This window comes from Microcaecilia unicolor, chromosome 1 (genome assembly GCF_901765095.1).
Source record: "Microcaecilia unicolor chromosome 1, aMicUni1.1, whole genome shotgun sequence".
Classification (NCBI taxonomy): domain Eukaryota; kingdom Metazoa; phylum Chordata; class Amphibia; order Gymnophiona; family Siphonopidae; genus Microcaecilia; species Microcaecilia unicolor.
Genome location: NC_044031.1, coordinates 213,981,489 through 214,002,601, shown reverse-complemented (window position 1 = coordinate 214,002,601; position 21,113 = coordinate 213,981,489). Strand labels below are relative to the sequence as shown.

Below are 21,113 nucleotides of genomic sequence, written 5' to 3'. Positions count from 1 at the left end.
CCTCTTTAACATTGCTTTTGACTCGTAACCACTCGCCTCCACCTACCCTCCTCTCTTCCTTCCTGTTCACATTAATTGATTTGATTTGCTTACTTTATTTATTTTTTGTCTATTAGATTGTAAGCTCTTTGAGCAGGGACTGTCTTTCTTCTATGTTTGTGCAGCGCTGCGTATGCCTTGTAGCGCTATAGAAATGCTAAATAGTAGTAGTAGTAATAAGAAGATGTAGAGCCTGGAGCTAGTCTTATTTCTGTACCTCTAGCCGATAGTGTAGTTTGGACTGGTGCAACTAGATCTTTTTTTGCCAAGGATCTGGTAACCATGGTAGTCGTTCATGGTCTGTGTTCCACTGGTAGAGGTCCAGGGGCCTGGAGTCTCCTAGGGATAGGTCCATGCTCCTCTCCCACCCCCCACCACCCCCCAACCTTGTTGAAGGTGTTTTTTTATTCTGTAGCCCTCATCTGCAGGCTGGCACAGGGCCAATGGTAGTCTGGACTCTACCCCTCCACAAAACCAGCTTCTCCCCCTCCCCTCGGTCAGGAAACACCTAGCCACTCACCTGGGTTTACTGTGCGACCACTTAGAGGGTCTATCCAACACATCTCAGGTCCGCTTGTACCTGCCGCTCATGCTCTACACTAGCACCCACCGACTGGGTCACATTCGCCTTTGGGCGAGTCTCCCGCTTTCCAATTATCCCCTGTGATTTCTAGGTTACAGAGCCATACTCCCAGTGGTCCCACAGTTCCCGGAAAGCACTCAGACCCAACACACAAACCACCAGGATTTTTTATTAGTCCAGAAAAACCAGAGCGACCAAACAAATGTGTATATTCTCAGAACTTTGCACATTTTTTGTTCACTGTTACGTTAGCAAACAATAACAGGTAACTGAAATATGGATCAATTATAACACTAATATTTGCATACTGGCATTACGGTACCTGGGAAGATCAGGATATATAACTGTTGATTGAGCCTCAGCAAAGAGATTCTGCTCTTTTCTTCCTGGTTAGGACTAAAGGAAATGAGATCCTGGGACAATCAGAGCCCAGTCAACAAGATTTGAAAGTATACTGCTTGTTTCCTGCTTGTGTTATAGAAAAAGAACCTTAAGTTCTCTGTAAGAGTGTCGGATATGGTGAGTTTCTGTGCCAAGCAGTGTGCTGCCGGGTGTGAAAAGAGACAGACCCGGGTTCTGCTTGGCGGCCGAGCAACCCCGAAGTTCACCTGTGGTGACCGCCATTCCCCGAGGGTTGAGCCCCCAGGTGCGGGCGGGCGGCTGACAGGACTTATAGTGAGAGGCCAAGAAAGGGTCACCCAGAGAGACCAACCAGAGGAGAGCAGAAGGAAGAAGTTCAGGAGCAGGTCACAGAGTGACAGGCAGTAGGCTAAGGAGTGTCTTGGGTCCAGGCAGGTATGCAGGCGGGTAACTGTCCTGGGAGTCACCAGGTCCAGGCAAAATATTCAGGCAGGCAGTAGACAGGAGAATAATCAGGTCCAGGCAGGATATTCAGGCAGGCAGCAGACAAGAGAGTAGCCAGATATAAGCAGGGTCTTTGCAGGCAGCAAACAGAAGAGTAATCCAGGTACAAGCAGGGTCTTTACAGGCAGGCAGTAACCCCCACCCTGATTGCAGAATAGGACCATTTGGGGATGAGTTTGGCTGCCCCTGGGAAAGGCCTGAAGGCAGAAACTCAGTAGTGGGATGGCCTCAGCTGTCTCACCCCACCCCCCCACCCCAAATAAGCCTAGTTAGCTGCAGATGTATGACTTGTGGTAGGATTGGTAGTCATGCTGGACCTGGGCTTGCCATTTTACTGTGTGTGTGGTGGGGGAGGGTGCCTCTCTAGGGGATCTAGTTGATGCCCTCCCCCTAAAGTGTGAGTCCCGGGGGGGGGGGGGGGACTCCAGGGGCCACAGCTTCAATTCTGGGCCCCTGCTAGTGGCTGTTATCTCCAAAGGAATGAGATGGCCCTGGGGCATGGGGGCGGGAGCCTTAGGGTGGCAAGATTGACCACAGGAGAGGGCTATGGGCTGTTCCCCATGGGAGGGGAGCATCTGGAGGCCATGGTGTCCTACTGTGGCTTTCCGAGTGGCCCAGGGCTGTCAGCAATGGGTTTGGGGAGGATGGGCCTAATTTTTCCCCCTTGGGGACCCAGTGTCAAAGTAGGAGGCTCTGGGGGCTCAATCTCTGGTAGAATCCTTAGTGGGGCGATCTTTCCTTCCAAGATCAGGGAGTCTCCAGTTGTATACTATTCAGGCAGGACAAACTTCCCACCCTCATTGACCAGGTAGTAGTGTCCATGCATCTGGCTGGCAAGCAGTCCACTAGTCCCAAAAGGATAGATGATAAAAGTAACTTTATTGTAAAACCACCTGACAAGGCTGTGTTTTGCAAAGAAGAGGTTGCTTTAGGGACACATGCTTATTGTTAAAATAAACTAAGGTAAATCAATAAGAGAACTTAAATGATAAACTATAGGCAAAATCTTAAATCATAGCAAATAGCTAAGATTTTTTTATTCATTATTTACTTGGTAACATCCAAATCATACTACAATAAAACTGAAAGCAATCGATGTTTTTTTTCCTCCCATCAGGCACTGTCTAAGATGGTTTTTAATGAGGTGAAAAGTGCCTTGCTGGTGCTCTGCAGGTCCATGGTCATGGGAAACCTTTACCCACTTCCCAGCAAGGACTTGAAAAGATAGTTTCCTCTCCAAAGGTGATGCCCTGATCAGGGCAGTAATGAAGGCAACCACCATTCCAGTGTAGGTGGTTCAGCTCTGTAGGTCTTCTACTACAGGAAGGTTAAGAAATCCTGAAATAGCTCTTTGAGTCCACATCCTAGGCATAAAGGTGGCCATTTGTGGCAGCTGTGTCACTCAGGCAGTCCTCCACTGGCTTCAGCAGTTTCCGGTCTCTTCTGAAACAGCCTGACAGGAAATGGATTCTGTGACCTAATCCACATGTGTTTGAGCTTGCTGACCTCAGCAGTGGTGGTTCGGTGTTGGATCTGGTTTTGGTATTCGGTGGCAGATTGGGCCTCCAAGATGTGCTTCCAATAAACCTTCCTTTCAGTTCACCTATTGTGGATAAAGCTGGACAAGGATTTGGAGAATCCTAAGCCCCAACGCATGCCAGAGGACTGGCCCTGGGGAGAGGTGACGGGTGGTAGGAGTCAGAGCTGTGAAGAGCCGATTCTGTGCATCACAGAAGCCAGCAGTGTGGGACTCTAACAGCAAGGACCATAAGGATTAGCCCTTTCTGGTGGTGAGAAGTGCTTGTGAGGGAGGATGCTCCCCTCCCCCCTTCTCTAACCCTTAAAGCTCGCAATGATGATTAGCAGGTCCTTCCTGGACTGGAGCAGGTGGGTGGCTGTCTCAGTATTTTTGGCTGGGAGTGGACCAGTGGGTCCTAGATGCCATATGTGATAGCTGTGCTTTTAGAGTTTGCAGAACCGTTTCCAATATATTTATGGTGCCCCCGTGCAGGTCCCTACTCAAGCACCTTGTGGTGATCCTGAGCCAACTGCTGCTCCTGGTGACAGTTGAGCCTATTTCCCTGGGATGTATTTATTCCATCTACTTTGTGGATCTCAAGAAAGCAGGGTCATTCCAGCCTTTTCTAGATCTCAAAGGGGTCCGTGCCTTCTTGTTAGTTTCGGGCTTCTGTTTGGAGACACAACTCGTTGATAGCTTCCAACCCCTGGGGGAGTTTTTGACTTCTCTGGACTTTGCTGAGGCATACTTTTTCACATCCCAATTAGACAGGTAGTTTTTACATTTGTACGTACTCAACAAATACTATTAATTCAGGGCTCTCCAGGTTTGGTTAGCCATGGCCCCCAGGGTTTTTTCCAAAGTCATGCAGGTCATGGCTTCTCTTCTCAAGGAAGGAGTTTGTGTGCACCACTAGCTGGACAATTGGCTGATCCAGGCCAACTCAGCAGGAGAGTTTCAGATCACATCAAATAAGGGCATTCAGACCTTAGAGGGCCTGGGTTAGGTAGTAAAACTACCTAGAGAGTCACCTCATCTCTTTACAGAAACTGGAGTACTCCGGGGTCCAGCTCCACACCAAGCAGGGGCTTGTGTTTTTTTTTTTTTTTTTTTAATACAGGAGAGGTTGTTCAAGTTGCAGTCTAAGAAGAAGAGATTAGAGCTTGGGATTATCTACAGCTTCAGTATTCCATGGCCTGGAGGTGGTGCTATGGACAACAGTGCACATGAGATCCCTCTAGAGAATGCTCTTGTCACGCTGGGGTCCTAGGATTTTGAGGTGTGCCTTCCATTGTCGGCACACCAAGTTTCAGCTGGGTTGCTGGGACCTCCCACTTCACCTTTTGAAGGGGTTTCTTTGCCTCAGAATGGTTGGTATGACAGATGCCAGCTTCAGAGTCTGGGGAGCTCACTGTGAAGGGCAAATCCTCCAAGGGTTGTGGTCAATTCTCTGGAGGCAAAAGCCATTTGGTGCTGCAAGGGTCTCTCCTACTCCTAAGGAAGGCGGTGAGAGCTGACTCACAACAGAACAGCAGGTTTTTGTTTATCAACCACCAAAGGGGAACCAAGATAGCACAGGAGATCAGATGTGAGCCATGCACATTGTGGGGGTAGGCAATGCATAAGCTGGCTGTCTCAGCCATCGGGACGTGGATACAGGTGAATCGGTACTTGGTGCCTCAGCCTTCCTGCTCATTGGAAGTTTCAACTTGATGACAACCCTGGAGAATGCAAAATGCCACTAGTTTTTCAGTCAGCTGATAGCAAGATCAGTAGGAATAGATTGTGCTGATTCAGCCGTGGCCCAGGGAGTAGTCCCTATGCGTCCTCTAGTCTAAGATCCACAGAACCTCGTGGAAAATCGTTGCACACTCAATCCGTGTCTTAGTGGCGCTAGATTGGCCAAGTTGCCCCTGGTATGCGGACCTAGTTCCTCTGCTCATACCCCCTCCCTCCTCCCGAGTGGGAAGGATGACTTTTTCATCTATGAGCTGTCATAATGAATGACCCGGATCACTTCTGGCTTATAGCCTTGTCTTGAGAGGTAGCAGCTAAGATGCAGAGGCTAATCCAGCTGCAGTAGTAGAGACTTTATTTAAGGGCTTGTAAGCCTTCTACTTTCTTGACTTTTGTGAAAGTCTGGAAGACCTTCAAGGCTTGGTGTGCTTGGGGGAACCATCTCCTCCTGAAGGGCGAATCTCTCTGGGATCTAATCTTTCTAAGAGGGCCTTGATAAGGGTTTTTCCCCCTCAATTCCTTGAAGGTTCAAGTAGCCACTATCGTTTGCTTCAGGAGCCTACCATGGGGGGGGGGGGGGGGGGAGTGAGTCCCCTGTTGGACATGGTCCACATTGTGTGTAGTGAAGCATCTTTGCTCCTCACTTTGGTTGTGCCCCAGTGGGACCTTAATCTGGTCCTCAGGGCCCTAGCAGCTTCTCCCTTTGAGCTTCTCAAGCATGCATTTTTCAAGGATCTCTTCTTTCAAAACTGCGTTTTTGGTGGCAATTTGCTCAGCCAGCTGGATCTTGGAGCTGCAGACTCGGCCCAGAGTCTCCCATTTTGGTCCAACTGTTTCCTTAATCTCTTGGGTAAGGGAAAGGCCTTTGTATTCAGTATTTTTCAAGAATAGGGCCCTCTTGAAGTTCCTTCGTCCTCTTGGCATCACCACTATATATAGGGCTTCTAGCATCTTGAAAATCCATCTCAAGGAGCTCATCCTTCTTGGAGGCATAAACCTAAGAGGTCATCTCCATCCCAACAGATTTGACCCTAGACTTTGATAGCTTTCCCCCCCCCCCCCCCCCTTACTCTCCAGTTGGAGATTCTAAGCCTTGAAATCTTAAACCGATCCTCAGGTTTCCAGCCTTCCATTTGGGCCATATAGGGGATCCCAGAGCACTGGGAACCTGAGGAGAAACTGAGAGGAGAGACAGTGTGCCATTGGTGGTACACCCTACCATATCAGGAGACAAATTAAAGAGAGAAACAGAGTGGCTCCTTCTGGAGGGTCTGACACCTTGTCCTGTGGTCTCCCCAGAGCTCATGTGGCTAATCACCAAAATGGCCACCTTCCTGCCAAGGTAGTAGCTCCCCTGTTGAGGAGGCTATCTTGGCATTAACTTCTGCAATTGCCACCTTTCACATGGGGGAGGCTCCCTTAAACCTTAGCTTGCATTTGATAGGCCTCCATCATAACATAGACTGGCTTTTCCTTCACAGCTGTAGCAAGGCCAGCTGACCCAGTGCTGCTGTGGGAGGCTTCACAGGTTGTGCAGCATATCCTACACTCTCTCTATATGGAGTGCTACCAGAAGCTGCAGTCAAGCTATCCTCTGCCTTCTGCACACGTGTTGCCTGGAAAATGGAACCTCTCTCCACGGAGTTCCATTAGGGGAAGGAGCCAGACACACTGACTGTCACCCTCAAGGCTGCAAGACTAGTGCACACTAGTCCACATGCCTCTGCTCATGCCTTCACTCAGCTGGGACCCAGATAGTTGGGGGAGGGACATGTCCTAGGGATCCAAAATTGCCTTTTTATTATGGGAGCTTATGTAGGGTGGGTGATGTAAGCAAGCTAGTTCTCTCTGTTGGACTTACCTGGTAGGACAAAAAGGAAACTTACTTTGGTGGTAATCAACCATTATAAAAAGGTACACATGTTTGCTTTGAAAGTATAAAAAGGTTTAGAAAGAGGTGTAAATCTACCTAACACACATACCTAGGTAGAAATGTTCTGCTTATACAATTGCATAATAGTTATGGTATGAAAAGAGGAAATGGCACATTTTTATTTTCACCATCATTTGGAGACTGGTATGTATGAACAGAATGTTTGCTCTTTCTATGGTAACTTAATTCCTGAGGGGCATGCTTGGCAACAATTCTTTAGTATACAAAAATGAGCCCTGAGTTAGCAAACAATTTTAAAATTCTCCCTTTTGAAGGATACACTTTATTATGGGCTATTGACACATGTAGAAAAAACTAAGTTAGTCTAGTGCTATATTAGTGTACATAATTTCTGAGTTGAACAAGTTGAAATGATCTACAAACTTTTTCTTCTTTTTTTTTTTTTTTTCCCCCCAATAAATTTCTAGGTAGCTCACCTGAAACTTCCAATCTGTCACCATTTCAGTCGCAGACACAAGTTTCTCCACTAGAGCCACCTGTTGTCCCCTCAGATACTCCTCCATCTGGGAGGAAAGGTCGCTTTGCCAAATTGGCTGCTACAATTGGCTCCTGGGAAGATGACCTAAATCATCCATCTATAAAATGCAACAATGCACAAGAACAGCCTGGCACTGCTTGTTTATCAAAACTGTCCACTACAAGTAAAGCATCTGCTAGCATCAATAGCTGCAGTGTGAGGCAGGAAACCACATCATGTTCACAAAAGTCAGAGGCATTGGTGAATAAACCAGCAATCTCCGGGACACCGGTGAGTGAGCCCATTTACAAAGCACTAACTTTCAAGTTTTTGCATTTATAGTTCAATATATTTTTAAGAAATACTGATAAGCAAATATTTAAAAATGTCATTTTAAACTGTTATTTGCACTTTGCGTCCTTAATCAGTACTTAAAATTCATCAATTTACAGTTGACCTAAATTGAAAATTATGGTAATCTGTTTTTGTAACATTTAGAGTGTAATTTAACCAGCTGGTAGTATATCAAGTTCACTTTTCATAGTTATGTAAAAACAGACTAAAATCACTTCCATTGTTTATCAAGAAAAAATATAAATGATTTAAACAAGTGAATGAGAAATTTGATTCCAGATTTGTACTGCTAATGTGACAATCAGTTTGCATATTCAATTGGGACAGGGTAAACTGTGTTTGAATGCATGTTTACATACACAGAAAATGATGGCATATAAAAACCATATGGCCTATCCAGTCTGCCCACGCACACACATTTCAAATATCTAGATCTTGAGCATGGTAAGGGGACAGTGCAGTTGTGGCTGGTTATTCTGATCAGTTAGATGAATTTTAAAGCATTTTAAATGGCAATACAATTTGCTGTAAAACAGTACAGGTATTTCTGTGATCTGAAAATTAAACTATATTAATGGCTTTTTGACAATTTCATATGAAGATTACAAAATATGAAATTTCAGATTGTTTTAAAACTGGTGTTATCCATATTAGCTGCTGGGATTTCTGTGTATTAGAAAGCAAACATATATTGCATCCTATGGGTAATAAACTTTCGTGGTGTTACATTGGAAATGGTTAATAAACGTTTGTGGCTTTGCATTAAATGCATTAAAAAGGTTCTTTTATGATAAACATTGTTCATGTAACAGCTTAAATGTATGTGTGTCTTATTTTTTTCTCTCAGGGTGCTATCCATTATGCAGATAAATCAACCAAAGTGATATCTCTTATTACTAAAGAAAAAGAGGTATCAAAGCCACAGCCAGATAAATCAGTGTGTGTTAATACTTCTAGTCCTCAGAAAATAGAACAAATTCAACCAGCAGAGCAATCAGCCTTGCCACAGCTGGTTCAGTCCAAAGATGAACTAATCAATAGAACACGTATGCAAGTGCAACAGAAGAACTCTACAACCTCAGGTGACATGAGTTTTGCCTTTTTGTAATATCAACTCAACCAAATTTTGTTTTTGCCTTTTTGTAATATCAACTCAGCCAAATTTTGTTTTTGTCTTTTTTGTTTTACTGTTCTGACGTACAGTATGTAACTCATGAAAAAAATCTTTATTAGGTTGTAAAACCTTGTCGTAGATTCCATCCCCCCCCCCCTCTCCAGGTATGACATAAGGCTCTTGAGATGAAATTTATATTGTCGCCTGAGAGTATGTGTCATTCGCCTGTTAGAGAAATGAAGTTTCCTTAGCATCAGCAGCAGATGAATCCAGATACTTGTTGGTTGTGACCATCTATAAGCAGGTGGAGAGAGAGCGTTGAACTGCACTGTCTTATAGGACAGAATGCTCCTTGGCCAGTCGATATTCTCTATCTCTAGCAGGTGGCTGGATGGTCTTTCACAAGCTCCTGGTTTCATCGAGGATCAGCTCCTGTTCTGGGTCTCCTAGCTCAGTAGAACCTTGGGGTGTGTTGACTATGTGGTGCCAACTTTAGGGGGTACACCTGGCAATGCCAGTCCCCTTCCCCACACCTCCCCACCTCTCTAGCTGTTCCCTTTTCCTTCTGTATTAAAAAAACAAAATAAAAAAAAAAACGGGAGGGAACTGGTACTTTTCTAGCCTTTTCATTGAGGTTGTGTCTATATCTTGGGATAGAGCTGGGTCCTGCTTCAGGCAGCTGAATGGTTCCCTGACAGCAGTTCTCTCCTGCATTTTCAGCACTGAGGTGCGTGTTCCGTTATGTGACAGAGGCTTTCACTTTATTTTGTGATTGGTTTCTTTTTCTGTCTATGGGGGCTGAGGCCCTACAGCACTGTTTGCGCAGACTGTAGCGCTTGACAGCATCAGAGTAAAGTTGAGTGGGTTCTTCCGGTGCTGGGGCTCTCTGTTCTCTGAACACTGGGTGCAGAATGCGCCACTTTTTTCTGTACAGGACTTCTTTCTCTTCAGCCTGCCATGGCCATCTTGCAGGGGCGTGGGTTTTTTTTTTTCGCGGTCCACTGCTTATTGTGCGGGTGCCCTTTCAGTCTCTTTGATGTATCCTCCAGTAGCAGTTGAGCCTTCAGCCCTGCCTGGGCGTTTTCCTTTAGCTGTTCCATTTTACTTGATTCACAGTGCTATTCGTGGCCTTATGTGCCGTTGTGCAGGTTGTGCTGGCGCTTTGATGATCCTCTGTGGTAGTCAGGGCCGTCTTGAGACTTTCTCCTTTCGCTGTCTTCTCTGGAATGGTTAGTATCGCCCCTGTGCATTTCTTAGTTGCTACGGTGACTAGGCTGTCCATATTGCTTGAGGATGGGAGGCATGGTCCTGTCGAGGTGTCAGGGTGCACTGTTCTCTGCACTCCTGGGAGGGTGCCCATTTTTGCATCTTGCAAAGGGAGCTTCGTGAGGGGGCAGATTTTGAAATCTTGTTCTGTGTCCTCTGGTTTGGGGCTTCTCTGCAGTTGGTGCCCTGTTTCCGTGTCTCTTGGCCTTTGTGGAGGCCATGGGAGTAGGGGCTTCGCCATGCAGCCTGGTTGGGATTTGTTTTCCAGCTCAGGAGTTTTTAGGTTCATCTATCTCTCCTGGTCTCCAGTGTAACCATAATATCTCAGGGCCGCCATGGTGGGATTTTTTTTTCCTTCTCCAGGTACAGTGCTTGTATTGCTTTGAGCAGCACAATAGTTTATTCTGACAGGTGGGTGGCTTGCAGCCTGAAGGTCACAGGTGCTTTGCTGGTTTGGGCATATTTTTAGAAGCTGTGGTACTTGGCTGTATTGCTGTGGAGCATATTTTTTCTTTGCTCTCCTATACAACTTCTGATGGCAAGCAGCTCCTTTCATGGCTTGGACAGCTCACAATATGCTACAGTGCTATAGGTGGACTGTGTAGGTCTGCCTGAGCATCCCTGGTCTCTGGAGTTGTCCACTGACACTGGCCACAAACCATGCATGCCAGCTCCACAGTATCAGCAGCACCACTAGCTGTATGTTGTGGAGTATTTTAATGTTTTTATTACATTTTTGCACTTTTTTTTTTGTTTTGTGGTCAGCTAGTGAGGTTCCAGAGCTACTTCTGGGTTCAGGGCTGACTTTATGGCTGAGTGGAAGTATAGAGATCTACAGGTTGCTGCTTCAGATCCCACTGCAGCAGACCCTCAATAGTACACAATGGTCATGCAGCCATTGTAGCTCACGCTAGTAGCTTGCATGCATAGCGAAGTCGGCCAGTTCTAGTGCATAACCACTTCAGCCAATTCTTGCCACACTCAGCATGAAGATGGCACTGGCTGCAGTATTGGGTGTTGATGTCGCTTTATGATCTCATTCTCTAAGTTATCCTTTAGAGGTAAACTTTGTTTGGGAGGTGAGCTAGGGAAGTTGGTTACTACCTTAGGGACTGTCTCAGGGATTGCCAGAGGACAAACCTACAGATTCTCTTCAATCCTCTGTCTCATCTTAGGTTTCATTCAACATCTTAGTACTACCACACCAGTCTAGTCTCACTTTTAGGATTCCCCTTCAAGGACAAGCAGCTTTTCAGGCTGTCTGACCGCACTTGGCTTCAAACTTCAACTCTGCCACTGCCTTCTGCCCCCCACTGCTGGGATCTAGGGTCCCTCTTCTGGTTTCTTATTGGCAGGACGCCTCTCCAGGTTCCATGCAGAGTGGAGCCAGCTGGCATAACAATGAGTCCTGGCAATACTGCTGTGGGGTTACAACTGGAGTTCTCCCATTCCATTGCAGATTTTGTTGTGGAATCTCCAGGCAGGCTCCGGCTCAAACGTCAAGCAGTTAAGTCGCCTTGCAAGCGCTTCTTCATTAGGCCACAGTGGAGTCTGTCCCCAATTGCGTTTGGGGAACGGGATGCTATACCATTTCCTTTCTAGTTCCAATAATGGGAAATTCCTTCCACCTGGATCTGAACTTGAGTCAATAGTGTATTTCAGGTTCATCATGTCACCATGGGACCTTTGCAGTTTGTAATAGTTTTAGTCCAACAGGAGGAATGTCTAGCTTCTCGGGATCTCAAGGAGATGTTCTTTCCTATTCCCCTTTTACCTGCCCATGGAAGATTTCTGTAGCTTGCAATCCTTGGAGGCCATTTTCAATTTGTGGCTATGCCATGCAGCTTTACCACGTTACCACAGTTTTTTTTTCCAGATCATGGTGGTAATGTTGGCCTTCCTTCTCATGGATGGATTGCAGGTTCTTCTACACATCGTGCTTGGCTGGTTGGTGACTCTTCCTATCAGAAGAGTCTGCAGATTGCATGCATGATGGCTTCTTTTCTTCAGTCTTTCAGATTGGTGTTCAATTTCTCCACAAGTCAGTTTCCACTGCAAATTTTGATGACTCAGGGAATGAGATTTCGCATGGGTTTAGGGAAGACATTTCTTCCTATTGCTCATCCATCAAAGATTTACACCCGCAGCAGCTTCTTCATTCCCTACCAGGTCCCGGGTTCTGGGAATGTTCCAGTTCAGGGTGCGATGGCCTTTGTCTTGGACATTCTTCCATGGACCAGCTTCCACATCAGTCCACTTCGGCAGTCCCTTCTCAGGCTTTCTTGGACACTCCAAGCCAAGGGGGTTTACTTAGCAAGACGTATGTGGAGAGACTTACAGACGTAAACAGATATACCTTGGAGGAAAGGAGAAACAGGGGTGATATGATACAGACATTCAAATATTTGGAAAGTATTAATCTGCAAACAAACCTTTACCAGAGACGGGAAGGTGGTAGAACCAGAGGGCATGAATTGAGGTTGAAGGGGGCCTGTAAAGAAACAGTGTGTTAAGCCTATAAAATGTATTGGATATTTTCTTGCCTAAATTAATTTTGAAGAATATTTCTCTAGTTTGGCCAGCAGATGGTGCATGTTTATGCTTAAAGCTGTTACAGAGGACTAACTTCTCTTTTAGTCAGCACACAGATAATAGGAAGTGCCTGTAGTGGTGTGACCAGTTTTTATTTTAAACTTGACTGTTCTGGGCTCTGATTGGCCTGGAGTTTGAAAATACCCTGCAGATGCTGGCTGTTTCTTCAGCCTTAGCCCAGGAAGAGAGAGAGATATCTTTGCTGAGGCTCTATGAACAGTTAGATCCTGACCTTCCCAGGTACTGTTTAGACAGTATATAGATGTTTAGTGATCCATCTTTCAGTTACGTGTTGTTTGCCAAGTGCACATTTTTTTGATCACTGTTCCAAGTTGTGAGAATAAACTAGAGAGCTGCACGGGGACAAATATCTTACCTGTCCCCCACCCGTCCCCGCAAGAATTTAATGATAAAAAAAATTCCAGTCAGCTCTGTCTCTTCCTGGGTTTGAGCCGCAGTGCTGCAAGCAGGGAAGGAACAAAGTTGGAACTTTGAACACTCTGGTGCGCACATGTAAGACTTGTCTCTGATTCACTGGCACGGTGTACTGAGAGGTCACCTATGTGCACACACCAATAGGTCAGGTGACATCTGATGCTTGTGCCTGTATCAGAGCTAAGGTCTGCGTATCAGCCTGGGAGCAGAGAGGATTAATAGTAACATAGTAAGTGATAGCAGATAAAAAACCTGAACGATCCAGTCTGCCCAGTAGTAATACTCATTCTCTGAGGACAATCAGGCTGTTTGTTCTCACATATGGCTTGATGTCCACGTTGGCCCAGGAATTGGCATTTTGCCAGCAAAATAAACAGTTTTGCTAGAGTATTCTAGCGCATGCGCGGATGACTTCCCAGCCATAGCGTGAACGTGCTACTTCAGTTTTTTCTTGTCCATGTGCGAGGTAACAGGGCGGCTTCTCTGCTGCTCGTAAGGCCCAGGAAAGAGTCTGACTTGTTTTCTTCTTTTTCTATTTTAGTTTTCGTCATTTTATTTAAAAAAAAAAAAATTAATTAGAATCCTTTGTTTCTTAGTTTAGCCCTCTTTTAGGTTTCCTTTGTTTTTTTGACGCGGCCGGGAGCTCCCTTGTTTGTGCCATGTCATCGAAGACACCCAGCGGCTTCAAACATTGTACTTGGTGCAACCGGATAATCTTGGGTACAGATACCCACGCCTGGGCCTTGGGCCCGACCATAGCCCAGCTGCTTGTAGTCTGTGTGTTCGTATGAAGAAATGGACCCAAGTGTCTCGAGAGGCCCAACGAGAGAAACTTTTTGGGGCTCAGTCCAGTCCTTCGACATTGACAGGAGCATAGACGTCGGGAAGAAAGGTAATGGCTGCTGAGAGACCAACTCGCGCTGGGAGCAGTGAGGCGTCGAGTGGGTCTCCACCTGCCCCAAAGCCTCCTGTTATGCAGGCCCCCCCGGGACCGACCTTTGGACCCGGCCTTGACGTGATGTGAGGATTCCACATCCTCATTGGTACCGAGGAGTCTCGATGACGGGCGTCGAGCGAAGGCGAAGAAGCATCGTCATCGTTCTCCTTCGACACACGGTACCGGGAGCTCCAGGGCGTCAAGAGAGTCTGTACCTGAGAAGCGTTGGTGCTGAGAGGATCGTTCCCCCTCGGTACAGGAGGTGCCGATGTGTCTGTCTCCTAGCAGCGCAGTACCTGCTCCCGAGCATCCACGGATTCTGACACCGCTTGTCCCAATGACCCTGCAGCCTTCTCTGATGGTGGCTCTCGACGAGCGCATCCGGGCCTTGTTTTCAGAACTTCTGGAGGGACTGCTAAAACAGCTTCGGTGTCGGGGGGGGGGGGGGGGGTGCTTGCGCCTTCTGTACCTGCTGCTGCAGCAGTGTTTGGCCCTTTGCCTGTGGTGAGGTCCCCGGGCATCGACGTCAGTAGAGGGAGCTTTGCCACAGTCGGACTGGGCATTGACCTCTTGACATCGCCATAGAGGACATCGCTCCGAGGCACCGAGGCAGGTCCAGTGTTGAAGCACCTTAACTCAAGTTTTATCCGACACTGAGCAGGAGCGTTCATGGGAGTCAGGTGAGGATCCCAGGTACTTCTCTTCTGATGAGCCCTTTGGGATTCCCTCTGATCCTTCCCCTCCGCTAGAAAGCAGACTATCTCCACCGGAGAGTCTGTCCTTTTCCGCTTTTGTCCGGGAAATGGCTACGGCTATTCCCTTCCCTGTGGAGGTTGAGGATGAGCCCAGGACTGAGATGCTCGAGGTCTTGGATTATTCTTCTCCACCTAAAGAGGCTGCGACAGTTCCTCTGCATAAGGTACTGAAGGAAAGCCTTATGCAAAACTGGTCAGCCCCTCTGGCTCCGTGGTCCCAAAAAAAGCTGAATCCCAGTATCTGGTCCATGGTGACCCTGGGTTGATGAGGTCTTAGTTACCCCACAATTCCATGGTGGTGGACTCCGCCCTCAAGAGAGCCAAGAGTACTAGAGACTATGCTTCGGCGCTCAGGCAGAGAAGCTAAGACTATTGATTCTTTTGGGAGGAAGACGTATCAGATCTCACTGCCGAGATCTAGTCATACCAGCTCTTCACGAGCGTACACTTGCGGGACTCGATACATCAACTGTCAAGCTTGATTGATGCACTCCATACGGAGCTGGCCAAGCCTTTTTGCCAGGTGGTCAGGCATCAGAAGGCATGTTGCAAGTTCCTGGCCAGGGGTACTTTTGACACTTCTGACGTGACATCCAGGATCACAGCTCAAGGTATAGTGATGCGCATGGCTACGTGTGTCTGACCTGGATCATTCTGTCCAGCAGCAGATGGCAGATGTTCTTTGCCGGGGGGGGGGGGGGGGGGAGACAATCTTTTTGGTGAAAAAGTAGAGGATCTAGTTGATCAAATCAAGAAGCGTAATGATGCTATGGATTCTGTCTCCCACTGGGCGCCTTCTGCTACTGCCTCCTCATCTAGGAGGTTTTTTGGCGGGAGGAGTGCCCCCTATACCTATTCTAGGCATAGGTACACCATCATCTTGACCATTGAAACGGTCTGCCTCTTGGGTCCTCCACGTGGAATGGGGAGCATTTCTGAAAATGCTACCCTGGAGGATCTGGATTTCAGCTTTCTACTTAAGAGCCTAAATTTGGCTCAAGAACCTCCCTCCCACATTTTCCTATGTCATTGGTACCCACATGTACTAAGACAGCAGGCTGCTCCCCAACATTATCTAAAATCTTATCTAGGTGACGCGTGAGGTCTGCCACCTTCGCATCAGTCAGACAAGTGACCAGGCGATTCTTACACCCACCAGCCACTCATTATAAATGTCTAAGCCGAGGTGTTACACCAAGCAAGAAGTAATTCCAGTTGCTCTTCTATCATCTCAAGCTGCTCCTCGGACTGCTGATGCCAAAGGCACAGGGGTTCCACTACAAGTAACCATGGCCTCTTAAGTCATTTGTGGAGTATTGGTGGCCCAGTCTTGGGTCCATGGAGATGGATGCAACTTTTTCAATATCAAAAAGACTGAGCGGGCTGTATGCAGAGGCCACTTAAGGTACTAGGGTATCTAGATGTTCTCAACACCATGCTCAGTGGGGAGCAATGTATACTGCTTAACCTTCATTAAAAGCTAAAAAGAAATGCTTGAGGATTTGTCTTGGATATTCTGCCAGCTGGTTTTTATAGGGTATATTTATGGGTTTGAGGTACAAGGGTTGTTTTCTCTTTGCAGAATGCCAGCATGTGTTTTTGCGTTGTAATAAGAAAGCTCTCTTTTAAGATGGTGGTTTTGTAAGGTTTAACTTTGGTTTTCTAATGTGGCTATTAACATTTGCGTTAACTATTTATTTTTTTAACTTATTTGCCTGTGGAGATATGATTACATTCCTTTTCATTTTCCTGTTCTTTTTGAAAGTTTAATATTACTAAATTTTACAATGATCTGGCAAGTCCTTTTATTTAAAAAAAAAAAAAATTCTGGGCATGGCTTTCAGGAGGGAAACATTCCTGAGTAGATACTACTATTCACTCATTCATTCATATTTACGAATCTTGAATTTTAAATTGTGTTTTTTTATGATAAATGTTGGTAGGTAAATGTCTCATGTTCTTGTAGTGTTTTTATTATGTATGTTAATTTTTTTGAAAACAGCCCAGAATAGTAGGATGGTGCAGACTATAAATTTTTAAAAAATAAACCTATTCTCTTGACGGGTCAAGTGAGTTCATTACCTCTTATGTATACATTTTCATTATAAGGTTTCATTCCTCTTTTTTTTTTTTTTTGTAGGGAGAGCAGGAATCAAGACACTTGTTGACCATTTTGGAGAGTGTTGTCAAGAGCCTAGTCCAGTTCAGACAGCTGCACGTCATAGAACACCAGTAGTAACACCAAATACTAAGGCAATTCAGGAAAGATTGTGGAGACAAAATGAAACATTGTCTACTGCAACTTTAGCTCAGCAACTGAAGCAGGTATGACTTGCCATGATGGATTAATTGTGGTTTTGCCATGATAAGTTCCTTGGAAATATGTGGCCATCTCTGGGGAAAAGGTGACTGAAGTCACCAGAAACAAAAAATGAGGTTGTAATGGATTCCGTTAGAGAAAACGATTTGAAATTCAACAGTCCAAACTCCATCCCTTTATGTGGAAAAACTAAAGTTGAAACATGTATCCTTGCAGACTGCTTATGGACCCATGACATGAAAAATTGCCCATTTTCCACATTTACACAGTCACCTTTTTCCCAGAGATAGTCTTGTGTCTTTTTAATCCTGTGGTGGTTTTTTTTTTGTGCTTTTACTGATTTAGACTTTATTTCCTTAGCATCAGCTTCACTGTTCTGCACAGATGGGTGTTATCCCTTCCTACCAACAAGTGTAGGTAAAGAAAACTGAATTCTACCAGTGACATTACTGGCATAAGCTGGGGTGCTCCCTTGAACAGTCCAGTATTTTTCTCTACCTCTAGTAGTTGGTAGGTTGTGCTGATTTCTGCTCTGGTCCCTGGCCTAGCTCACTGCTTTGTTGGCTACGGCCATATAATGTGATGAAGTCTAACGGCTGCTCCTTTGTCCGGTCCTGGTTGAACATGGAGCTTTGCTCCGCAGCCCCCTAGTCGCACTTTAGTGCCTCTGGGTGAGGCTATGGCACAGTTCTGCAGGACCTTGCCTGAGGGGAATGCAGGTCCTCACCCCCCCCCCCCTTTGCCTATTCACTCTGGATGTAAAATTCCCCAGATTCCTCCTGCAGCTCCCAGGCTCTTAAAGGAAAAAAATACAACAAATTCAATTTGGCCTGTTTTCCCCTTTGCAGGAAATAAAGCTGGGTGGGGAAAAATCTGGTTTACAGCTTGGTGTTTTTTTTTTTTTTAAATGTTAAAAGAAAAACCCAAACAAACCACCCTTTCAGATGCATCCAGAGAGAGAGAAGGGGAATGGCAGAGACGCCGGAGCCATGGGCCAAGGCAGGCTGACCACGTGGCCAGGCATGCCTGCTGGCAGATGATGTAGCATTTATAATAGCCTGCAGCTTAACACAGCTGACCTGTCTTTCCCTCCTGCAATGGGCTGTTTCTGACTTTGGAAATGGCCCGGGGAGGGGGGGGGGGGGGGGGGGTAGGTGTTGCCGGAGTTGATGCTTAAGCAGGAATGGTGCCCATTTTTCCTGATGCAATTCTCTCCTGTAGCCGCTTCTCAGAAGCAGGAGATAACACAGGTCCACATCGGGGCTTGGAAAGGTGGGTGGTTTTCCTTCCCTACTCACCTTGGGTCTGCCTGAACTAGGGGGTCCTGATGTGGCCCCTGGAGCTTTTTGGCTACAGAACTTCACACAGATGGTTTAGCATGCTCTGTAGACGGAGGCTGGCTCTTCCTCCAGTAGAGTGACTGCTAGGGGCCTTGTTCTGGGTTCTAAGCATTGCATGGAGGATCTGGGCCTTCCAGTGGCCTTGGTTTCCCGAGGTGCTGCGGCAGAGGATTTTGAGGGGCTTTTTTTTTTTGACTCCCAGTCCCTGATGGATTTGGATTCAGAGGAGCCCCCTCCCCCCCCTCAGGAGAGAAGGAGGAGTGGTCCCATGTTTTCTGGCTGTTCTGTTGTGAGGAACTTTCTTGTCTTATTGGTGAGGTGATGCAGGCTTTGGGCATTTTGAAGGCATCTGCCAAGGACCCCTCAAAGATCCTTTAGAGGGCTTCATGGAGCCCTTGAAAGCTTATCCTGCTTCATAAGGCCCCTCTCCAGATGATGATGGAGGTCCTGGATTGGCCGCTCAGGGGGGTTGGAGTGTTTGATCACCTATGCCTTTGCTCTGAGGAGATCAAAGTATTGGGCGTTCCCCAAGGTTAACTCCTTGGTTACAGTGGTCATTAAGAAAACCGCTGTTCTGGTTCAGGGGACTTCGGCACTCTGGGAGATCCATGAGAAGGTGGAGTAACAGTTTTGCCTTTCATTTTCTATAGGAACCTTGAGTGTTCAGGCCGCTATTTGTGGCGGCTAAGTGGCCAGGGTTGTGCTGCGTTAGTTGTAGCAGTTGCCCAAGTCCCTAGAGGTCTCTTGCCTGGAGTTGAGGACAGCCTTTTTGGTGGATGTCTTTACGATCTGGTCTATTATGCTTCCTATTCCATGACTGCTTCAGTGGTGGGGTGCCGTTGGCTATGGCTCTGCTAGTGGGTAGCGGATGAGTCTTCTAAGAAGCTTCTTCAAATCTTCATTTATAAGTTTTTACATTTACATCCATAGACATAAATTTGGCAATATCAGAAAATAAAATAAAGAAGAAACATAGATATTTATAGCCATTTCTGGCATAAAAAGAAAACCTTTTAAAATTTGGCCACAATTAATGAATCAAGATACTAGGTATTATAAAAGAAAAAAAAATAACATAGTTATAAACTAGTTTATTAAACGGTTGGGTCAAAGCAGGTTTTACAGCCAACGTAACAGCGTTCTCTAATTAGGGAGGCATATTATCAGGAGGTTTAACACCTTCCTTCAATGTTATAAATTCTAACAATTTCGAGGGAGTAAAGAATATGTAATTAACTAATTCAAAGGTAACATGACATTTGCAAGGAAACTTTAACAAAAAAAGTAGCACCTAATTTAAGTACTCTAGATTTATACAATAAGAATTCCTTTCTCCTCTTTTGTGTGCTCCTTGCCATGTCGGGGAAAATCTGAATCTTTTGTCCCAGGAAAATATCATTTAAATGGCGAAAGTATAGTCTGAAAATATTATTTCTATCCAGTTCAAGAGCAAAAGTCACTAAAAGTTGTTCTCTCCGTGATCAATTCCAAAGAATTCTCAAGAAATTCTGTCAAATTCAAATTTGGATGAGGTTGTTCTTGAGGAGATCTCACTACTCCAGAGATATATTGGGCCCTTGTTACAGGGGATAACCCTCTGTAGGGATCCCCAATATATCACCAAAATATTTTTTAAGCATATCTATTGGTGAGATTTAGGAAAATTCAATAACCTCAGGTTATTTTTTTTCTCCCATTATTTTCCAAATAATCGATCTTTCTTTCCTGAGTTTCTTTTTCTTTAACCAAAGTCACTGTTAAATCTTGTAATTGTTTAACCTCGTTTTCCATATTCAACGTTTTTTCATTTTGTTCCTGAACTTTTATATTCAGATTGAGTAGTTTGCTTCAGTTCCACAATTTCGCCCTTTATGGAAAGATTCATTTGAAGTAAAGTATTATTTACCTCCTGAATTGCGTCCCATAATGTATCCATTGTCACCTGATTAGGTCTCTTTATTCCTCATTCACTCCCAGAAGTAAATCCACGGGGAGCAGGGACCCCGACCAGCGTTTGTCCCTGATTTGTTGTTTCCTTCCCCGGAGTGGAAGTGCCCGAGCGTCCTCCTTCCAGAAACAGCACTTCTAGCTGTTGTGGTCCCGCCGGCTCAACTGTGCTTCTGGGTTGTGGAGGAGCGGTGAGAGAAGGAGGACTCAGCCTGTCGAAGTAAAAACCTGCTCACCAGGGGTCCCGATTCCATAACTCAGATTTGGGCCAACGCTGGCACCGAGGAGGTAGGAGCCTGTATTTTCCCTTTTCTTTTCCGCATCTAAAAGTCGGGGATAAAGTTTCTCTCTCACAATCACTGCTGGGTCTCAGGAGCTCCGGGATCCTACAACCGCTGCTTACGCCATCTTGATTCTTCTAAGAAGCTTCTGATTCAGTTTTCCTTTAGGGGATGCTTGCCATTTGGTGAAGACCTATAAAAGCTACTTAAGGATATGGGAGAGCATCTATCTCTCCGTTTCCCAGAACTGAGGCCAAACAATGCTCAGCAGTCTTCCATCTCAAGGGGATGCACTAGAAGAATGGGCCAGTTTTGGGAACTTAGCTTTCCCAGGCCCACCCTTTGGGGCAAGGTAGCTCCTTCAAGGTTTGGTTCCTTTTATGGCCCCAAAACTGGTGGGACTGTGGCCATCGGACCTGCACATTGAGGGTTTACTGGGCCCTTTGTTGGTCCTGGTGGCAGGTAGACTTTCTTTTCTGCCAGTGAGTGCTAGAGGTGGTTGAACAATAATACTCCTTGAAGTTTGTTCATCCTGATCCCAACAATTTCATGGCTTCTCCATGTGTCTCGGCTCTGAAACGGCAGGCTGTCGCTTTTATTTTGCAGCACCTGTGCGATC

At 45.9% G+C, this 21,113-nt stretch overlaps 1 protein-coding gene across 2 annotated transcripts in view; it reads left to right on the top strand.

The window, feature by feature from the left end:
- Window positions 1-21,113, top strand: part of ANLN (anillin actin binding protein) — a 287,028-nt gene that overhangs the window by 47,611 nt on the left and 218,304 nt on the right. For both annotated transcript variants that reach the window (XM_030204140.1, XM_030204129.1), the window contains exons 4-6: window positions 7,104-7,444; window positions 8,355-8,589; window positions 16,747-16,931. In XM_030204140.1, the coding sequence (XP_030060000.1) occupies window positions 7,104-7,444; window positions 8,355-8,589; window positions 16,747-16,931 (761 nt within the window). The remainder of the gene's footprint in view (window positions 1-7,103; window positions 7,445-8,354; window positions 8,590-16,746; window positions 16,932-21,113) is intronic.